General features: G+C 40.9%; 3 protein-coding genes across 3 annotated transcripts in view; 1 reads left to right on the top strand and 2 right to left on the bottom strand.

Annotated features, from left to right (window-relative positions):
* The window catches only part of LIN52 (lin-52 DREAM MuvB core complex component), a 43,886-nt gene extending 42,223 nt beyond the window's left edge, over positions 1–1,663 (bottom strand). The window contains exon 1 of the mRNA XM_031553773.1: positions 1,577–1,663. Within this exon, the coding sequence (XP_031409633.1) occupies positions 1,577–1,663 (87 nt within the window). The remainder of the gene's footprint in view (positions 1–1,576) is intronic.
* Positions 1,662–11,140, top strand: ALDH6A1 (aldehyde dehydrogenase 6 family member A1). The gene is made up of 12 exons (XM_003206605.3): positions 1,662–1,667; positions 1,802–1,816; positions 2,113–2,187; positions 2,867–3,028; positions 3,596–3,674; positions 4,210–4,512; positions 4,938–5,059; positions 5,298–5,487; positions 6,128–6,309; positions 7,662–7,841; positions 8,051–8,149; positions 8,467–11,140. The coding sequence occupies exons 1-12, from the start codon at positions 1,662–1,664 to the stop codon at positions 8,569–8,571; spliced, it is 1,518 nt and encodes a 505-aa protein (XP_003206653.2). The 3' UTR covers positions 8,572–11,140.
* Positions 11,141–11,905: 765 nt separating this feature from the next.
* The window catches only part of BBOF1 (basal body orientation factor 1), an 8,860-nt gene continuing 318 nt past the window's right edge, over positions 11,906–20,447 (bottom strand). The window contains exons 2-10 of the mRNA XM_031553772.1: positions 20,426–20,445; positions 19,203–19,268; positions 17,582–17,725; positions 16,542–16,622; positions 16,096–16,166; positions 15,643–15,787; positions 14,730–15,229; positions 13,165–13,269; positions 11,906–12,486 (exon numbers count right to left, since the gene is read on the bottom strand). Of these exons, the coding sequence (XP_031409632.1) occupies positions 12,414–12,486; positions 13,165–13,269; positions 14,730–15,229; positions 15,643–15,787; positions 16,096–16,166; positions 16,542–16,622; positions 17,582–17,725; positions 19,203–19,268; positions 20,426–20,445 (1,205 nt within the window). The 3' untranslated portion in view covers positions 11,906–12,413. The remainder of the gene's footprint in view (positions 12,487–13,164; positions 13,270–14,729; positions 15,230–15,642; positions 15,788–16,095; positions 16,167–16,541; positions 16,623–17,581; positions 17,726–19,202; positions 19,269–20,425; positions 20,446–20,447) is intronic.

The raw sequence follows: 20,447 nt of genomic DNA, 5'->3' as shown, positions 1-20,447 counted from the left end.
GGGTCGTTCACCGAGGCTCTGCCGGGCCAGGAGGAGCTCGGATTTCCTGCACTTCCTTCAGTTCTGGAGATTAGTCTTCTCCCGAGTGCAGCCCGCGGCGCCGCTTGTCCCGCTGTAATGTCAGCCACATCAGCACTTGTAACGTTTTATTCTTATTTTAACCCACCGCGGTATTCCTTCGCAAGCCAAGGCCTCGCCCATCCATTACCGGCATTAGGTCAGACATCTCACTTCAGCCCTGCTCGCTGATAGTGCCCCTGCCCTTGCCTTTCTCTTCCTTTTTCACTCCTCCACTTTCCACTGTCATGACCTGTCCAAGTCAGCCCCGTTTATTTTCCTGATTTGTGCTCTGGTCCCCCTCCCACCATCACACCAGCGAGAGCATCCCTGTCCTCATTGCCCTCACCAGGTGACTTGCCTGGTGGATGAGGGAAAGGCTGTTGACACAGCAAAGCCTTTGGCACTGTCTCCTACAGTATCCTCCTGGAGAAGGTGGCAGCCATGGCTTCCACAGGTACACTTTTTGCTAAGTAAAGGACTGGCTGGGGGGGCGGACCCAGAGAGTGAATTATCCTGATTAATATCTTTATTGATGATCTGGACATGGGAATTTAGTGCACCCTCAGTAAATTTGCAGATGACACCAGGCTGGGAGGAAGTGTCAATCTGCCTGAGGATAAGAAGGCCTTACAGAGGGATCTGGACAGGTTGGATCAATGGGCTGAGGTCAATTGTGTGAGCTTTAATGAGACCGAGTGTCTGATCCTGAACTTTGGTTACAACAACCCCATGCGACACTACGAGCTTGGGATCAAGTAGCTAGAAGACTTTGCAGAGGAAAAGGATCTGGGGGTGTTAGTTACTGACAGCCAGCTGAACATGAGCCAGCAGTGTGCTCAGGTAGCCAAAAAGGCCAATGGCATTCTGGCTTATATCAGAAATAGTGCAGTCAGCAGGGAAAGGATCGTCCTCCTGTACTTGGTACCTCCAGTACTGTGTTCAGTTTTGGACTGAGAGGGAATGGCCTTAAGTTGTGCCAGGGGAGGCTTAGGTTGGGTATTAGGAAACATATTCTTGGAAAGAGTGGTGAGGCACTGGAACAGGCTGGGCTGCCCAGGGAAGATAGTGGAGTCACCATCCCTGGAGGTGTTCAGGAACTGTGTTGATGTGGCACTGAGGGACATGGTTAGTGGACGTAGTGATGATGGGTTGATGGTTGGGCTAGATGATCTTAGCGGTGTTTTCTAACCTTAATGATTCTGTGATCACCCTCTCATGACTCCATGTCCCAATTCTCTTCACACAGCTTCCTGGTATATATGGTTTTATCCTCATTTCTATAACCTGTGTACCTGTTCTTCACTCTGCATCTCTGTTTCCTCTTCTTCCTATCCATTCTCCCCAAGTGAATGTTCTGTGGCAGCATGAAGCGTTTCTCACTTTCTCCAGGTTTCCTCATTACCTCTCAATATCAGTTACTAGTTTCCAGTCTCTTCACTTATGCGGCCCCAGCTTGTCCTGCATGCTACAGCACTAATTGCATCTTCTACCCCTGCTTTTTCTTCTCCATACTTACCTGAGCTCCATAACCAAAACTTTCATTTTCCTTTCTTCTGCACCGGAACTGGAAAGCTGTGCCCTCTGTGCTGCCTGCCATGACCATGGCTGTGAGCTCAGCAGCAACAGGTTCCCTGCTCTTGGCTGCAGAATCATTTGTGAAGCAGGAACAGGACAGCACTGTACCTACAACTATGAGCTGGGAGATGAACCAGCTTAGTGACTTGATGGAAAGGAAACATAGCACAGTTTGCACCAAGTGAGCAGAATTCTTACAAAGTGAATTATTAACTTTTTTTTTAACATGTTTAGGAACTGCAGGGTTTTTGTGACTTAGTAATTGTGGTGACTGAGTAGATTAAAATAGTTCTGAACATAATTCTAGCAATGTATATCTTCTGTAATAGTTTTTAGACAGGGTTTTAACAATTTTAGTCTAAATCGAGGGAAAGAATGGAGTACAGCAGTAAATGACAAAAGCCTGCACATAACAGGGCACACATTGTTATGTGTGCACCTTCAGGCAAAGATCACTCACTGTGCTGTCTTCCACAGCCAACAACCAAACTGTTCATCGATGGGAAGTTTGTCGAGTCCAAAACCACAGAATGGATTGATATCCACAACCCAGTAAGTGAAATGGCTTCTGCTCATATACCCACAGTTGGTGTGCAAGAGGGTGCTGTGATTTCCTTGAATCACTTGGTAAGAGGGGGAAGTATGTGTGCTTCTGGAGAAAGCTTAGAGTTGGAGCTTAAGATGGATTTAGTGTTGTGTAATTGCTTCGCAGTTTCCTCTTCATGTTCAGTGTCAGTCTTAGGGAAGTAATGTAGTAAACCCCTATGTAGTAAACCCCTGATCTCTGGAGAGAAAGCTGAAATCCTGCTTAACTATTTTTCACATAGAAAGGCTCTGTGTGATGTCAAAATTTCAGAAGGCTTCCTTTCATCCTGCATGTATGCAGCCTGATATGATTTGATGCCAGCTGAACGTGAAGTCCTGATAAATTGCAAAATGTATCAGACAAGTTGCTGAAATTCCCACTTGGAAACCAGTACAGTTTTCTGTGTGCCTGATTTGAGATGTGTAGACTGAAGATTTTCAGAACTACAAAATGCATAGAATTCCAGCTGTGGTCCAGGCCTCTCAGTGTGCACTAAGAGAGCAGTCTCTTTTCTGTTTCCCCCTGAGAAGTACAGCTCCTTTCAGAATAAAGGTATTAAGTGTGTGGTGTGCAAGGACTGTTGAATGGTTGGCAAGGATAGCTGAAAAAAAATCAGTTTTGATACAATTTGTTTCTTTCCATCAGGCCACAAATGAAGTGGTTGCTCGTGTACCAAAAGCTACCACTAGTGAAATGGAGGCAGCTGTAGCTTCTTGCAAAAAGGCTTTTTGGAACTGGTCAGAAACATCTGTTTTGAGTCGCCAGCAAATCTTCCTGCGTTACCAACAGCTCATCAAAGACAATCTGGTGAGACACTGTGGCTCTGTGTGATGGCTGTTACTGAATGCATTGTAGCTGACTATGAACTAAATTAAGAGACTTAATCATTAATTGAGTTGTTGGTAAGATGTTGTTGCCGTAAATGAGGAGCTGACAGTCACCATCACTGAGAGGTGTAGCAAAGCACTCTCCAGGCCAAAGCAGACACAGAGGCAGCACTTCTTAGGGAATATTATTCTGCATTTGTTTCTTTTACCAAAATACCACAGGAGGAGCTTGGTGGAGAATGTGCCAGTTGACAAAGACAAGTGAGAAAAGTATATTTTTTGATTCCCCAGGTTTTTCTCTGTGTCTGTGTTGTGACATGTGAAAGCAATAGAATATAAGCCAGCCCACAGATGCTTGTTGGTTTTGGTGTTTTTTTTTTCAATATCACTAGTGTAACTTATTGACTTCTTGTCTGCAATAGCAAATCAGCCCATGTCAGCTTCCCCAGGATCTACTCAGACTGTAGATGTTAAACTTATCCCTGAGCCCTTCTTCATGGGCAGGCATTTTTCTAACATTCATAAACTTTGTGTTTTCCATTTTCAGAAAGAAATTTCAAAACTCATCACCTTTGAGCAAGGGAAGACCCTGGCTGACGCTGAGGGAGATGTGTTCCGAGGCCTCCGTAAGCTGCTGGCTCCATCTGTTACAAAAGGGGCTTTCAGAACCCACAGAAAGGGAGGAATTCTCCTGAGCAACTGTTTGCTCTAGGAGTTTGTACATCTAGCTCCCCTCATAGCTTCCTTCTGAAAGAAGAAGGGCAGTTGTAACTCCAACTTGAGAGTTCCCTTTGGTAGAGTTCCTAAGTCACTTCCAAGTTGTTAGATCCTTTATTTTCCTAGGAGTGACTACTGAGTGCTGTAAAGAGATAGGAACTTCTCACTTGTGCTGAAATGTCTGAGGTTGAATCCCAGCTGGCACATTAAAACTACATCTGTACTACTTTTACTGGGGCTGTTGAATCTGCGCTTCTATCACAGTAGTTTATAGCGTACTCAGGAGAGAATCCATTCACAGTGAGCTCACAGTGCTTGGGAGAGCAAAGGGATTTTCTGGAGCACAGTGAGTTTTAAACTGTGGGTCAAGGTGGTGCTGAGAAGGGAGTATGGGGAGTGACCGTTAACAGATCACCCAGTGGCATATTGCCCTTTCTGCTGCAGAGGTGGTTGAACATGCTTGCAGTGTGACGTCTCTCATACTGGGAGAGACCATGCCCTCCATCACTAAAGACATGGACACTTGCACCTACCGTCTGCCTTTGGGTGTGTGTGCTGGCATTGCACCGTTCAATTTCCCAGCGATGATTCCTCTTTGGATGTTTCCCATGGCTATGGTTTGTGGAAACACATTCTTGATGAAACCGTCTGAGCGTGTGCCAGGAGCGCTCATGTTCCTTGCCAAGCTGTTTCAGGATGCTGGTGCCCCAGATGGGACCCTGAATATCATCCATGGACAGCATGAAGGTAATAATAGCTCTTGTTGGACTGGAGTATGTATGTGTTGTGGTGTCTACTTAGTGGAGGTATTAGAGCTGTTTGAGCATCTGATCATGCTGCTGTTAGAGAGGTTTGGAAAGGCCTCTGTCTTAGCCCCTGTCAGATACGTACAGAGCTCCCGAGATTTGACTGGCGGGCCTGTGTTTTGAGTACTTGAGGCCCAGAGCATGAAAAGCCAGCAGAAATACTGTTGTAAGAGCCCTGGGGCAGAGCTCACATGCTGAGAAGTTAGAGTGGAGAGATGCATGAACGGGCAGCAGGGGAACTCAAATGTAGGAAATAGATGCAAGAATTCTAATGAGAAGAAAGATGCATAGATTAGAAGTATGGGGATGAGGACAGAGGGAAGCATTTTACACTACAGTGTATAATGTATTATTTCCTATTTGAAGCTGTGAACTTCATTTGTGACCATCCGGATATCAGAGCTATCAGCTTTGTGGGATCTAATCAGGCTGGCGAGTACATCTACGAAAGAGGATCCCGGAATGGCAAGAGAGTCCAGGCTAACATGGTAATGCCACTCAATACAGCATGCAGCACCACACAGAGTTCCTCTATCTGCGTGTGCTTAAACAGACCACACTGTTCTGCAGCAGACACTGACTTTGCTACTGATAATTACTTGATGAGGCTGACCTTCTTGCCATCGTGTTGGCAGCAAATCATAATTACTACACCATGTTATTACCAGAGCACTAGAGAAGTGAGTGGGGGGGGTTAATGGAGTCTGTATGTGTTTTGTATTTTAGGGAGCAAAGAACCATGGTGTGGTGATGCCAGATGCCAATAAAGAGAACACCTTGAACCAGCTGGTTGGAGCTGCCTTTGGAGCAGCTGGCCAACGCTGCATGGCCCTGTCTACAGCAATTTTAGTGGGAGAAGCACAGAAATGGTTGCCAGAGTTGGTGGAAAGAGCCAAAAATCTACGTGTAAATGCAGGTACAGATTCTGATAATTTCTTACCAGCTACTTTGCTTCTGTACAACTGTGGCTTTTTAGGTTGGTGTGTCTGCCATATTGTAGTATGTCTCTTGGAGCTGCTGGCTCTGTAGGCTTGATCCATAAGGATGGGAGCTAGCAGATTGTCTGGGTTGGGACACAGAGCCCTAGACTTGGAGTTAAGAATATGTAGGAAGGATTGGCAGTACAACTGTGCTGCAAAGTTTACAGGTTTGATTTTAACTGGAACTTTGAGATTATGTCCCATATAGAACACAAACCTACCGTTTTACATAGCAATCTTACAGGTCCTTCCAATTTGTAGTAAGCATACAGTAAGAGGGAAAAATGGAAACAAGTACTTTTGAGATTGATATTAGAATTCTCCTGCTTTTCATTTGTTTTAAATAAAATCTTGCATGGAGGAAAAGTTTTCTTTCTGAGAAGGATCTGTTCCCAGTGATCTAAAACTATGCTTATGACTTCTCTTGTTTGTTGATTACGTTTCTTAATGGTACAAATCTTTGCTCCATGTCTCAGAAATATCAGAATTTTCCTATTTTTTCCTGCTGATGTAGTTACCTTCATTATGCCTAAGAAGAGGAACGGTTAAAAGCTTTGCATCTCTGCCTCTCTGCAGGAGACCAGCCTGGAGCAGACCTAGGGCCTCTAATCAGTCCCCAAGCCAAGGAAAGGGTTTGCCACCTGATTCAGAAAGGAGTAGAAGAAGGTGCCAGTCTTCTCCTGGATGGACGTAATATCAAAGTGAAGGGCTATGAAAATGGCAATTTTGTTGGACCAACGATCCTTGCCAATGTCAAGGTGACGTAACAAAAACTAGTGCTTGATGCTGTATGTCGCAGGATCATTTGAAAAATGGGTCGGCCAAATTGGTCAGTAATCAAGATTCACCACATAGAAGTCTCATAAATAACTTCAGTTTTCCCTTGCACAATTCCAGTGAAGTGCTGATTGTGTAATGTTGCTGTGGAGGTGACGAAAGAATTCACAGGAACAGAACAATATTAATAAAATTATTGATATGAATAAAGTTAATAATCTTAACTTTTTTGGAATGTAGCCAATTGGAAGAACATATGGACAGTTTGTACTGTGTCAAATTAAGTGTCCACTGAACGTTGTGTACTCTTCTGTAGCAATGGCCAGCGGCAGATGCCTAAAGAAGAGTATGACTAACAGCCAAACATAAAATTTTCCTGTCTGCCCATTATACATTCCTACGGTTTGCAACTTTAGTATTTATAGATATCAATATAATGCATAGCATTCTCTATGGGAGAATATTTTTTACCAGGCACACATCTCAAGTCGGTTTTCATATCTAAGTTCTTTTTAACATTTATGCCATTAGCTGGTATTAGTTAATTGCTTTTTAAGTATTAGATTCATTTTGGCCCTCTGGTGTGATTCCAACATGGCATACCAGTCTTGATAGTTCTGCTGTTGTTGTATTCTTACAATTTTATGGACTAAATGCTTTTTATATATTTCCAGCTTTTAATCTGTTTCATAATTTTCCTGCACTGTTTTCATTAAAGATATTAAAACATTTCACTTTCCTTTAATTGTAAATAGTATTCAGAAGTAAAAGTTTCACTGAGTGTTTTTATTCTTAGTTCTTTATATAGTCAATATTAATATGTTCAATATTAACCACGTACATCTTACCTGTCAAGTGCATATTTTGTTAGTTTGTTGTGTTAGTTATTTTGTGATTTAAAATAATTTCCTAAACTGGTACTTTCTGTGTTTGTTCAGATACTGCTATTATCAAGCATGTGTCCTGGGCACTGAGTTTCAGAGAACTGCAGGTTATCAGCAAGATCTGAAGTAAACTGTCCTGAATTAATCCTGGCTTTAATCAGCCTTGAGCAAAGAGTAGACCTGTGACTCATGTTAGGCAGGCAGTAAAAGCAGAAAGTACTTTAGCAATTACAAATTGTACCCTCTTTAGTAGATAGGTGGCAGGGCGTGGGAAATGGTGGAATGGCAACCAAGACTGAAGGCAATGGAGCATGATGGGTGATTGTAGGAATATCCTGAGCGTGAGCACTTTGTGTGTTTATATCCTCTTTCCTAGGACATTTGATATATTATATCCTATTTATTATATTCAATATCCAGTCTGCTTTTTCTGCTGTTTGTCTTGGCAGCCAAACATGACTTGTTATAAGGAGGAAATCTTTGGGCCTGTCTTAGTGGTTCTGGAAGCAGACACTTTGGATGATGCAATTGAGATGGTGAACAATAACCCCTATGGAAATGGAACCGCAATCTTCACCACCAATGGAGCCACAGCTCGGAAATATTCTCACTTAGTAGATGTGGGGCAGGTATGTTCAAGCTAGAATTATTGCTATTAATACTCACTCACCATTTGTGGTAAACAGCCATCCAGCTACAGCAACTAATCACTGACTACTCAGCCAACAGTACCCAGCTTCAGATTAAAAGATACAGAATACTGTCATTTTTGGAGAGCGCTCTGCAATCTGCTGTTTCTTTATCTTGTGATTAATATGGTAGCTTTTCTTTGCTTTAGGTGGGTGTCAATGTTCCAATTCCAGTACCTCTGCCCATGTTCTCTTTCACCGGTTCTCGTGCTTCTTTCAGAGGAGATGCAAATTTCTATGGCAAACAGGTAACTTGCCAAATTTCGGATGACTTTCTTAGATTGATCTGAGGTAAATCATGTTAGCAGTGGCAACAGGAAGATAGTCATCAAATCTCCCTTATTGGGGGAGATTTGAGAAGGGAGCAAGAACTAAAATAGCAAGCTTTCCCATAGGACCAGAATCTTTGGGGAACTGTTGAAAGGAATAAGTTGATAGGAATTGTTCCCATGTAGGAAAACTCAGTGCACTGTAGATGTGGGAAATAACTGCTTGCTACGCCCGTGGCACAGATATGAAGAATTCCTAAGGCCAAATATCTGATCCTTGCATCTCTTTCCCCCAGGGAGTGCAGTTCTACACACAGCTGAAAACTATCATTTCCCAATGGAAAGAGGAAGATGCCACTGTTACCAAGCCTGCTGTGGTTATGCCAACTATGGGGAACTAAATCAGCCTTTCAAGATGCTGTCTCTGGTGCCCCTCTCTTTCCATGTTGCAGTTTCCAGCTTTGTCCTGACTATCATGGTTTCCTTAGGAAGAAATAGAAAACTTTTTCTAAGGGCCTCTTTTTCTATGTAGATCAGGCAAGCTTATGATGCACAGTCTGGGTTTTCTGTTGCTGTGATTGATTGTTTTTGTATAACTATCAGGAAGAAACTATCCTATCTAATTGAAAAGGAGAACAGATGGGCTTTACTTTGTGTTTCTTTCTCAACCTTCTGAACTTGAACATTATTCTGCTTTCCACTTCAGTACTTCTAGCCTTAGCGATTCACTACTGGCTACATCTTGTAGCAGCTCTCTTTACTGCTTTCTTACATGTTTAGATTTTGAGCTCACCATACTCAGATGAGTATTCGCTTCGAGTGACCTAACTGGGACACTTTGGATGTCTCACAGAAGTGACTTTTACATACAATGAAGACAGCAAGTTTTGGAGTTGAAACTGTCAGTCTTTCATCAATTGAGGAATTTCCAAAATACCTGGGAAATACCTTCCTAAGGATTTTTCAGGGAATCATATTTGATCGCTTGTCTAAGGATAAAATAAATACCTGCATTGCATCACTGTGCCTCTTACAGCTGGAAACTGTTCCTGTTGTGCACATTGCTTGCATTCTCCAACTTACTATCAGTTCCATTATACCTAGAAGTTGGTTGGTGCCTTTTTACTAACAGAAACGTGCCTGCAGATCCTTTAAGATAGTGGAACTACGAAAGCAGAAACACATGTTTATGTCTTGCATCATAAGATCATGTCAGTCTAGATGGTAGGAAATAAACAGGTCAGTAGGAAGAAACACATGATTTAATCACAAAGCAGCTGTCTGCCTCATCTGTGTGTTTTTCTGAATATATATATATGTTTTTTTTAATGTGACAGAGTTGATCAAACATTTGCTTAAACACAGTCATGTCCCCTAGGGACTGCAGGTCCCAGTGTTAGAGATGGGTAAGTCTTGCTATATCCTGTTCTTATACGTGCATTTGGAGCTGGATAGCCTATATTTTTATTCTTGCTTCCTGGAAGATGAAGCCATTAGGAGGGAAATCTGCAGGGACTTCATTCAAGTACCCATGGAAAATAATACTATTCTAATGATTGTAATCATTACTTGTTCTGATTAAAGAAGTCTGAATGTGAAGACTCTGTACCCTGCCTTCTGATAAAGATACAATGTAACACATGGTTATGTATCAGAGTAACTGCTGCTGATCCACTAATGTTTGTATCTTATTTTGTTGGGTTTTTTTTTCCTTCTGCTATACTCTAGAGGGAAAATTCTCACCTTGCAATTTGATTATGAATTAAAAGTTTGCTAATTGCTGCAGAAAGTGATTGCTCCTTGATAAGACATTCTATAGGTGTTCTGTTGATTATATTACCCTCTTCGCAAAGGCTGGTATGTCAATTTCTTTTGTAACCTCTGTATAAATCTTTTTTTTTTTAAGTAAAAAATTATAACAAAAAAAGCATTTCAAGAACTTCTGTAGTAGTTTCCCCATACAGCATTCCAAGGAATGCTTTGGTTCTATTTCCACACATCTATTATGTGATTGCAAAAGCTCTTAAGTTCCATACACTTAACATTTATTGCAAACTAAAAATGCATTTTAATCCAGTTACCATCCTAGAGTTGCATACAGCAAATAAGAGATGTAGAATTGCAGCTTTGCTCACAAGCTAACTCCCAAAATTGCAGATGAGTCCATAAGTGGTGTGGAGGTTGTTCTTGTTGATGCCATGCGTACCTCTGCCTTACTCTGTCTGTAGTGCTAACTTCTGAATGCACGGAAGGATTACTGCAGAAGATGACGACTCATAATTCAGCCTGCTGTGTAATGAATATCTGGTGGGAAGAGATATTTTCTGTGCTGAAAAGATAAAATATTCTAGGTAATGTTAATCTGTTATTAGTGATTTAACTCATGTATCTGGGAAAGGAATATAAAGTAATAGTCTGTACTACTGTCTACAGTCACTTGCTTTCGAGTCATTGATTTTCTTCCCAATCAGTATTGGGATTCTGACTTTTCTGTTCAAAGCACATGATCTCTTTTCTTTATAAGTTCTGAAATTCAGCTTTGATAGCAAAATTAGTCTTTATAATAAAGCTTGCCTGGTGGATGGAGATCTGCAGGAGTCACTGCACTTCCTCCACGCTTAGTCCTTAACACTTGTGTGTAAATTTATTTTCTGATCATCTGCGTTTCCCACAGCATTTTGAAGTCAGATTTTTTTTTTAAGTGTACTAGGAATACAAATTTTTTATCTGCCTTTTTAGTTAATTAAACATCTTTTTAGATCAAGCTGCAGATTCTTCACTGATCATGATGTACATGCTTCATCTCATCTCACTGCTATTATGGCTTTTCACCCGCCTGTTTATTATCCTTTTTACTTAACACACACTGTACAAGCTAAAGAATATTGTCTGTACTATACAAAAATATGATCTCAGTATGAAGGATTTTAAATTTCTGTAGTCTTTATTAAAACACAATTTCATAGTCAACCCTTGGGTTTTGTTGTTGTTGTTGTTTGTTTTTTGTTTTTTGACCTGGAGGACATTGCAGTCTAGATTCTCAGAACTGTTTAACAGTGTAAGCCCTAAAAATGTATATTTCAGTAGTTTAACCATATTTGGACTGGACTCTGCAACTTCTGCTTCTCTTTCCCCTGTCTGTGCAAAAAAAGCCACCAGACACTTCCACGCCTGTTTCTAGAAGTGGTAGTCAGCCTTTTAGAAGGAGCTCTCCCATCTTTCCATAAAAATCCCTCCATTCTTTATGAATGCTCATCTGGTTCCCAAGTGTTAGATTTTCAGTTGTGAATGTTTGACTGCTTCATATCTGACATCGTGCTCCATGATAACATGGTAGAACTCCCCTTCGTTCATTCCTTCATGGTAAATTGATTTTGCTTGCCTTAGAGTATTATAAACAGCTGCATGTCACATCCAAGTCTGTCTCTGAAAACCAGGCATATGAATGCTTGCAGGAATTAGATAGATCAATATGATGGAAAAACATGTTTCACCAGAGATGTAACAACAGAAGGATCTGTACAATTAAAAGGTGCTATAAAGAAAGGAAGAAGATCACTTACCTGTATCAGAAGACTCCAGGTTTGCAAGGGAAAGCTCCACTGAGGAGGAATCTCCAGAAAGAAGTCCTTCCCTAGCAGCAGTCAGCCCTTAAATGGAGTCTCAGAGAGGTGCAGCCAGACTCCACCCCTTCTGGTCACACGGCTGAATTGCCTTCACCTGCCCCCAGGGCTGACCGGGTCCTTTCCCCAGGTGCTCAATCAGTGGTTCAGGCCATGACTCAGCAGTTCCCATACAGTACTTCACACACGCCTATTACCTCTAAGTGATCCTATACTGAATACAAAATCAGCTTAATATATTTTGTCATTTAATCAAAAATCTGTGTTCTAGATGAAAATATGGCTCTCTGTACAACCACAGCCTTTCACTTTTTTTCTCTAAAAATACTAAAGCTGTTTTTTTTATAAGAAGAAGCTTTAAGATGGCATGAGAATTTAATTTTTGTGTGTGTGTCATGAAAAGCTGAGTCGACCCCCTACTAAAAGATCACCGTGACCAGAAATATAAAAGTAGGTAACAAATTCCTCACTTGTCACACATACATTTCTTTGTATACATCTATATACACCAATATAGATCTTCAGATAAACTAAATTATTTCGAAAGGAGGCGGGATGACAGAGAGAATTACATTATCAGGACAATGGAGATGTTAAATAGTGTAGTAATATTTAGTGTCTTACCTAGCTATATTTTCTTCTTTAGCATCAGCAGGAGCTGGAGTTGGAGTAGCCAAATCTCTCCTGTATTTCCTGTGAGGAAGAAACAACAGCAAAGTTATTGTCATCTGAGGATGATATAAACTCAACCTGATTTCTAATCCCATAGCAAACTGCTTGTTTTCTAAAAAGAGCAGCAAGCCAGAAATGTCAGGACGCTACCGGGTTATTGCAATGCACTATGTGAAATCAGCTATATGAATTGAACATATGTTCACTATTGAATTCTGTATTTTGTGACAAAATAATTACAATTAAAAATGAGTGAGGAGAGCACAAAGCAGAGATTGTACAGACTGCGGACAGACTTTCTGTCCTTTAGTTATCTCTGGCTTTACAAATATAGGGTTGACTATTTCATGTTTGATGTTAGCAGAGGTCCAGATAATCCTCTTTACCACTGTGAAGACTATCCATGACTGACCACAGTAAGAGTTATTTGGTCCATTTCCTTCCTGATTCCCAATGGCCTGATCAGTTCCAGATATATATACCGGAACTGTGTTTAATTTTTGTTTTTTTAAAGGAAGAAAAGTGCACATCCAAAATTGGTATATATCACCTCTTTCATGAGGTTAAAACATCTTACACCAAGCCACACAGCTAGATTCTTATGGTAGATGCAGACTTTCCTCTGCTCTGGAGTTTATCAGCCAAGCTTCCGTAACAGAGAAAGCTCTGTATTCACCTACTGAAGAAACAGAATATTACCGTAGATTTGTGTCATTCATTTTGGCAAAAAGTAATCTCAGGACACGCTCTTTTTGTTCCCATGTCAACTCACTGATATCTACTTTTTTAAACTGGGTATTTTCCCTGAAAAACACAGAAAAGATCAATGGATTAGGAGAGAATGACAAAGGCATTTCTCTCATCGATTCTGTATGTGTAGAAAGTGTTTTAAAATCTATCTGTACATTGCATTTGTTAAGCTATTCATAGTATGTAAGTTCAAAGGATAAATTTGTATACTGTCTTTCTAATTTCTAAATCTGTGGCTGTCTAAATAAGTAGAATAAAAAAAATATACCCATTATTTCTGTTATATGGTTATTGATTATAAATACCAGGAGGGAGGAGGCTAGTACTGATATGTATTAATTTCAAGTACGTTGTCTTCTCCTTACTTTTTCATTGTTCACACACAGGAGAGCTAACATGTAACCAACTTTTATCCTCAATTCCAGTCTTCCCCTTCTCTTCTTTCCAAGGGAAACTTCCTTAGATCTCCGTTAACTACTTTCCCTTCTGATTTCTGAATTGTCAGTACTTGTGTATCATTTCTGAGATAAGGTAAACTGAACGACGCTTTCTAATTGATTGAACATCAATGGGTTAGTTACTCAATGGTTGGTGCATACTAAGCGAACATTTTATTTGGGAGTAGTATAATCATGATCTCTCACCAAAGCCAGATGCAAACACAGCTATCCTGGACCCTAATTCTATGGCTTAAAGCGCATAGATATTGCTGTAGTTTGTAGCAGGTGGTTAGAGATCTATGAAACTGGCCACTGTGGCATGTGTAGCCTCAATTTAAACTAAGTTGCATCCTAATACAAATTCTTAGATACTTATAAATCAGATTTTGGTTGATTTATTTTCAAACATTATCCTGTCAATTAGTAATATAGTGCATATAGTCTTCATACTGATCTTATTGTATATTTCATGCAATGGATTGCTTTATAGATTACTGTGAAGCTTGAAGAAAAGAAGCTTTGACAATACAATGCAAAGTCAAGGGCCTCTGACAAATGAGCAAACAGTTGAACAGAGAGTACTTGCCATCTACTGGTTGCTTCAATTAAAACTGCCAGCAGCACACTAAGGAGCTATTAAGATTGTAACAATATAATTTTTAGGCTTCAGTGTTGATAGTTAACTGTAGTGAGTGAAAAGAGCATTGTGAGAATGATGCCTATATAACCTGTAAAGACCAGAGATGCAACAATAATTATTAAAAAGAAACTGCAGAAGTACATCTATACTGAAAATTCAGTATTAACTTCCACAGCACATTGTAGAAGATGAAAAGATCTCTTTTGAGCCTGTATTCAATTTAATCCATTGTAATAATGACAGAAAGTGTAATTAGGCACCCAGAAAGCCATTGTTAATTGACAGGATGTTACATCTCATACAGTTATTCTCACAACAGCAGCCTCCACAAGTAGTCCAAATCTCGACAATATAATCACAAAGATTTTGGGATTTTGTTGTATTTTTTTAAGGTGCAGAAGGAAGATAGGCACTAGTTTTTGATGTTAAAATACCAGTAACATTTCTCTGCTTCTTCTAGGTCTCTGTACACACTATTTGTGCTGTTCACGTTGCTGTTAAATGTTTTGATTTTGGGAAATTCTTCCTTCCCTGCACATGCCTCCATCATTTTCCTGTAATAAACGGCTTGGGCCATTTCCTTATAGTGTTTTCTACTGGCTATGATCTCCCGCTTCACATGGTCCAGAGCATCCAGGAAGAACCTTTCCACTTCAGTCCTCTCATTTAAGATATTCCGAGCTAGTTTCTTCACTCGGTTCATCTCCTGATCCTTCATTTCTAGCAGGTGCTGCAGTTTCTTGATCTCGACCATGCTAGCCTGGTTTTCTATCAGTGCCTGATGCTGTGTTTTTTGAGTCTTTGTCTCAAATTCTTTAGTCTTGTAACATAAGGCCATCTCCAGTTTCTCCACTTTATGTTGCAGATCTCCTATCTGTGCTTTCTGCTTGTTGATCTGTTGGATCTTTTTTCTCATCAAACTCTCAGCGATTTCCTGAAAGATTAGAAGAAGAAATTACTTGGGCTTTTTTTTCACGCCAAATTTGGAGGTTTTTCTTTTCCCCCAGCAGTGACAGTGTAGTCAAGATGCTGGCACCTTCATACTGGAGAGTGAATATTTCTTTGGGGTCAGTTTCTTGTTTGTAACAGAAGCCAGATGAAGGCGTGATGAGTACTGTGCACTACAGAAAGACCTATTCTTGGACCATTATGGGAAAACCTCCCTCCAGTCTCCTCCATCGTTAAGACAAAACCAGTGCGCTTCCTTCTTCAGCCAATTCTGAGTTCATAGCTGCAGACAGGTCTGGCTGCGGAGAAGTTATTCTCAGTACACTTACACCTGTTTCCAGGACTTCAAGGACCCCTTCCTGGAGGGGAACGAAACAGAACTAAAACCAGAACAGAAACCTTTTCCTGTGACAGAAGAATTTTATCCTCCTCTAACTTCTGTTTCATTTTCTGCAACTCCGTTGCCTCCTTCAGGTGATAAGATGAAGCGCCATGAAGACGAATGTTCTCTTTAAAAACCTGTCTCTCAGTGCTGTTCAGCTGCCTGGACAGAGTGAAACAAAATCCACGAACCTTAATCACAAACTTTCATACTTTTTTTTAAATATTAAAATCATTACTTCATCATCCTAATTTCCAAATTAAGCCTTATAGTTTAAATGCTTTTTAACGCATTTAAACACTTTTAAAGTGTTGCCATCATCTTGACATTTAAAATTAGAAAAACAGCCTCAGTCATCACTGATTTTGCCCTTCAAGGTCCATGCAGTAACATGGAAAAAATAGTTCCTCAGAACACAGCACTAAAATGGTTTAGTAAAGTAGAAAGCAGAAAAGGCATGAGTTTCTTACAAAACAGCTTCATGTCGAGCAGCCTCTCTTGTCATCATTAGCTTCTTCTCAGCATCTTCTTCTAGTCTTTTCTGAAAGAGAGAAAAGCCTGTTTAAACTTTGCTTGAGGCCCTTGGAATTGAAGCTTAAAACCTGTTACAGCGTAAATTCTAAAATCCTACACAACTTTCAGTAGCACAACTTCTTACCAATAAAAAAAGAATGAACTTCCATGGGCACTTAAGTTCCTGATAGCAGTGGAGAATAATGCCTCTCTGGGACCATGACATCTTATGCCTTTCCTTTGAAAGCTGCACCTACCCTTCAGCTCAGTCATCATACTTACACTGACATGGGGAACTGTAAATTGCTGAGAAAAGAGTTGTCAGAAATAAAGAAGCCAGAATAACCAGTGGGAGAAATCTTCTTTCTAATAAAAGTTTGTTTAATTGCCTGTCAGCTTTTACCTTCTCTTCAAGAAACCTCCTCTCCAGTTGCAGGACCTCTTCCTGATGTCTCCTGTTTGAGATCTTGATATTCTTCTTTAACTGTGATAAAAAAATAAACCTCTGTAATAGCGGTGTTTTAATTTCAGCCTCATAATTAAAAAATGCAGATGCAACTACTGAAGGAGGTACTTGGTACTCTTTCCTGGCACTACCCACAGTCCTCATCAAATCTTCCCACAATCTCCAAAATTCATTTAAATCTGACTTTTGGTGCTGTTCTGCCTACTCTTCATAGTTCACTTTTGCCTGTATTTTTATATCAGTCAGTCATTCACACACATGATCTATCATTCTGTTTCATGCTTAGTTTTAGGAATCTAGTTTGCAGATTCATTCAGTCATCAAGACTGTTTGAAATCCAACGCCTCGAGCATCCTTAGAAAAATGCATGACTAACTAACTGTATTTAATGTCTTTGTTTAAAAGCAGCTATATATTAACAAACCAAATGCCACTGAGCAATCATTTTTCTCCATAGAAAGCATGTTGTTTTGTTTCCAAGACCTGCATTGTAGCTGGAAAAAAAGTGAGGTGAGCTGAGTCAGGAAGACAGCTCAAGTTGTTTGAGGTGCCCATTGGATCTCCTGTCAGCTGAGATGCTTGCTATCTCAGCTGAAATGTTTTACAGTTAATACCACTACTTAATATGTGTAGTATAGATTCAAAACATGTACTAAATCCTGTACCATGTCTATATATGTGCTTGTATGATTCCACATTGATTTTGTTAAAAATAAATAAATAAAAATTAAAAACAAACAAACAAACAAACAAACACAACACGCTACAGCACTGGCCCATTGTGGATGCAATTTCTGGCTATGGAATTTGCCTTTTACAAACTTAATGTTTTTCCTCAGACTCTGTACACTGTGCTGAAAGAAAACAGTCTAGTAGATCAGTTCTGTCTGTTCCCCACTCCCAAACTCTGTTATCATAAAGCAAGAAAGGTTGCTTTTTTAGTAAGAGTTGCAAACCCATCTTTACAACAAACTTACATCTTCCAGCTCTTTCTCCATAGCTGCTTTCTCCTTGTGGAATTCCTTTATTAAATTCAATTCTACTTGAATTTGGCTGATTTCTCCAACTTTTTTCTGAAATTTCTCTTCCAGTTCTTTTATTTGTTGGGTATAATAGTCTTCCTGCAATTCAGAAATAATCAGTAAGAAGGAAACAAAATGAGAGAAGCCAGCCATCGAATCTTGTAACATAAAACACAGAGCACACGCTACTGAATATCTGAAGTCACAATGAACTGCAATGTTTGGAAAAATAAGGAATACAAGAAATTCATCATGAGTAGAAATGCTGCAAACTCACCAGAAGCTACCAACCCTCTAATGAAATAAAAACCCTAGAAATTACTAGTAAGTGTAAAACAGTATTTGGAACATCAGCCATATCCTTTTCTATTCTTTATATTTGAGGATGGGAGAAATGTTGTGGAGTCTTGTTCACAGCAGATGCTGTCTTAAAGTGGAGATGAGCTCAGTTCTGTGTTTCTTACAGGTTGTTAATGAACAATAATTTTCTTAGTTCTTTTTATGAATTTTTGCTTCAGTAGAAATGAATGAAGGAGAAATACAGAAGAATTCAAATTAATTATTTGTTAACTCAATAAAAATGAAACTTTTTTTTGCTGGTCTCTGGCTTCACCATTACCCAGCTGCTTCTTCGTACTATTTCAGATACTATAAAGTATTCACAGAATCATAGGATGGCCAGGGTTGGAAGGGACCTCAAGGATCATGGATCTCCAACACCTCTGCCACATGCAAGGCCACCAACCTCCCCATTTATTACCAGACCAGGCTGCCCAGGGCCCCATCCAATCTGGCCTTGAACTCCTCCAGGGACGGGACATCCACAACCTCTCTGGGCAGCCTGTTCCAGCACCTCACCACTGTCTGTAAAGAATTTCCCCCTGACATCCAACCTAAATCTTCCCCTCCTCAACTTAAAACCATTTCCCCTTGTCCTGCTGTTATCTACCCTTTCAAAGCGTTGACTCTCCTCCTGTTTGTAGGCTTCCTTTAGGTACTGAAAGGCTGCAATTAGGTCATCCTGCAGCCTTCTTTTCTCCAGGCTGAACAAGCCCAGCTCCCTCAGCCTGTCTTTGTAGGGGAGGTGCTCCAGTCCCCTGATCATCTTTGCGGCTCTCCTCTGGACCCTTTCCAACAGCTCTCTGTCTTTCTTGTATTGGGGGCTCCAGACTTGGACACAGTACTCCAGATGGGGCCTCATAAGAGCAGAGTAGAGAGGGGCAATCACCTCCTGTCCCTACTGGCCACCCTTCTTCTGATGGAGCCCAGAATACCATTTGCTTCCTGAGCTGCAAGAGCACACTGCTGGCTCATGTTAAGTTTCTCATCCACCAGGACCCCAGGTCCTTCTCTGCAAGGCTGATCCTATTATCCAAATAATAGGGTATTCCTATTATCCAAAATAACACAAGAGAGTCAAAAGGTAATTCCCACATCACCATTCTTTTTTTTCAAGTTCTTTTCTACTCAAGAGTTGCAGAGTTTGCTGCCCTAACTTATTCCTCACACTAAAATCAGAACTACTGTTCAGCCTGCTCAGTGGATCCCATTGTTCTGAGGACAAAAAGTCATTCACCAGTTTCCTGTTCTCTTCTTGTGTTTGCTGTTTCAAATCAATCAGCTCCTTCTTCAGTTTCTCAGTCTGTGAAAATAGAAATCAAGAAATGTTAACTGAGGGGGGAAGGGGAAAGGAGTAGTGTCTGAGCTGCGTTCTTGTCTTTAAAATCAACTATGAGAAGACACCAAAAGAGATAGGTCCTCATCTGCAGTGTTCAGGCTGACTTAAGTGTATTTAAAACTGGAGAGTGAAAGACTCAGCCTTGGTTTGTGCTAAACATGGGAAAGAGTGCAAGCCTGAACAATAAAAACCCACCTGTCCTAGCTAGAGTTCTGTGAACCTCCTGAAGAATTAAAACTACATGGATGGAGGGTTTTCTTCCTTATTGTTTTGGGCGGTGGTGCAGTACTGAAAAGCAGCTCAGAAAAGGGGGTAAAGCAGCTGGAAAAGGGATGAGTAAGGGCTCATGACAGCTAAAGGAAAAAGGATTGGGTGTAATCAAGAGTATTGTCTCCTGCCTTTTAACCCCATCAGTGTTCTGGGGATTGATGATTTGTGCCTTCTCATTCAATAAACAGAACTTCTAAATCATTTATGAGTTCTGCTCCAAAAGTAATGCCTCCTATTTTACGTTGTTTGCCCACGAGGTCAGAAGCGGATGTTGGTGGTATGGCAGTAGAGGTTGAACCTTCCCAGCAATATTCTGCTCCACGTTGTTGACATGCAACAGATGGCAGCAGAGTGGCAGTCCGACAGATTGGGTCTGACATGAAAGGGCAGATGGAGCAAAAGTGTGAATTCCACCATGCGGAAAAAGTGGCACCCATAGATATTGGCATTCATCAACCTTGGCTGAACGGAGACCAACCAGCGGATGCAAGCATTGCAAGGTGTGGGTGGTGCCTTTCAGCAGTGGCAAGAGTAATAGCGTGTCACCTCTGCTGGTACAGATGTTTAGGAGCGTGGCACGCAGGCCCTTGTTCATGGTTGGCGAAAATGCATAGCTAATGGTAATGGCTACGTTGAAAAATGGCGTTTTGTAGCTGAGAATTTGTCGTATCAAATAGCGTTATTGTGTTCTTCGTAGCTGTTGTAGTTTCCATGGAAATATACAGGAGGCATTACTTTCGGAGCGAGCTACGTAGTTTCAGCTCGTTTCGGGGGTGCCGCTTCCCTCGCTACCCGGACTCGGCGCGGTCGGAGCGGCACTAAGGCGCCCTCCCCGGCAGCCCGGCTCGCACCTCCGCCGCCCTCTCCCGGCCC

Source organism: Meleagris gallopavo, chromosome 5 (assembly GCF_000146605.3).
Source record: "Meleagris gallopavo isolate NT-WF06-2002-E0010 breed Aviagen turkey brand Nicholas breeding stock chromosome 5, Turkey_5.1, whole genome shotgun sequence".
NCBI lineage: Eukaryota > Metazoa > Chordata > Aves > Galliformes > Phasianidae > Meleagris > Meleagris gallopavo.
Note: the sequence above shows the minus strand (reverse complement) of the source record. Positions and strands in the feature narration are given on the sequence as shown.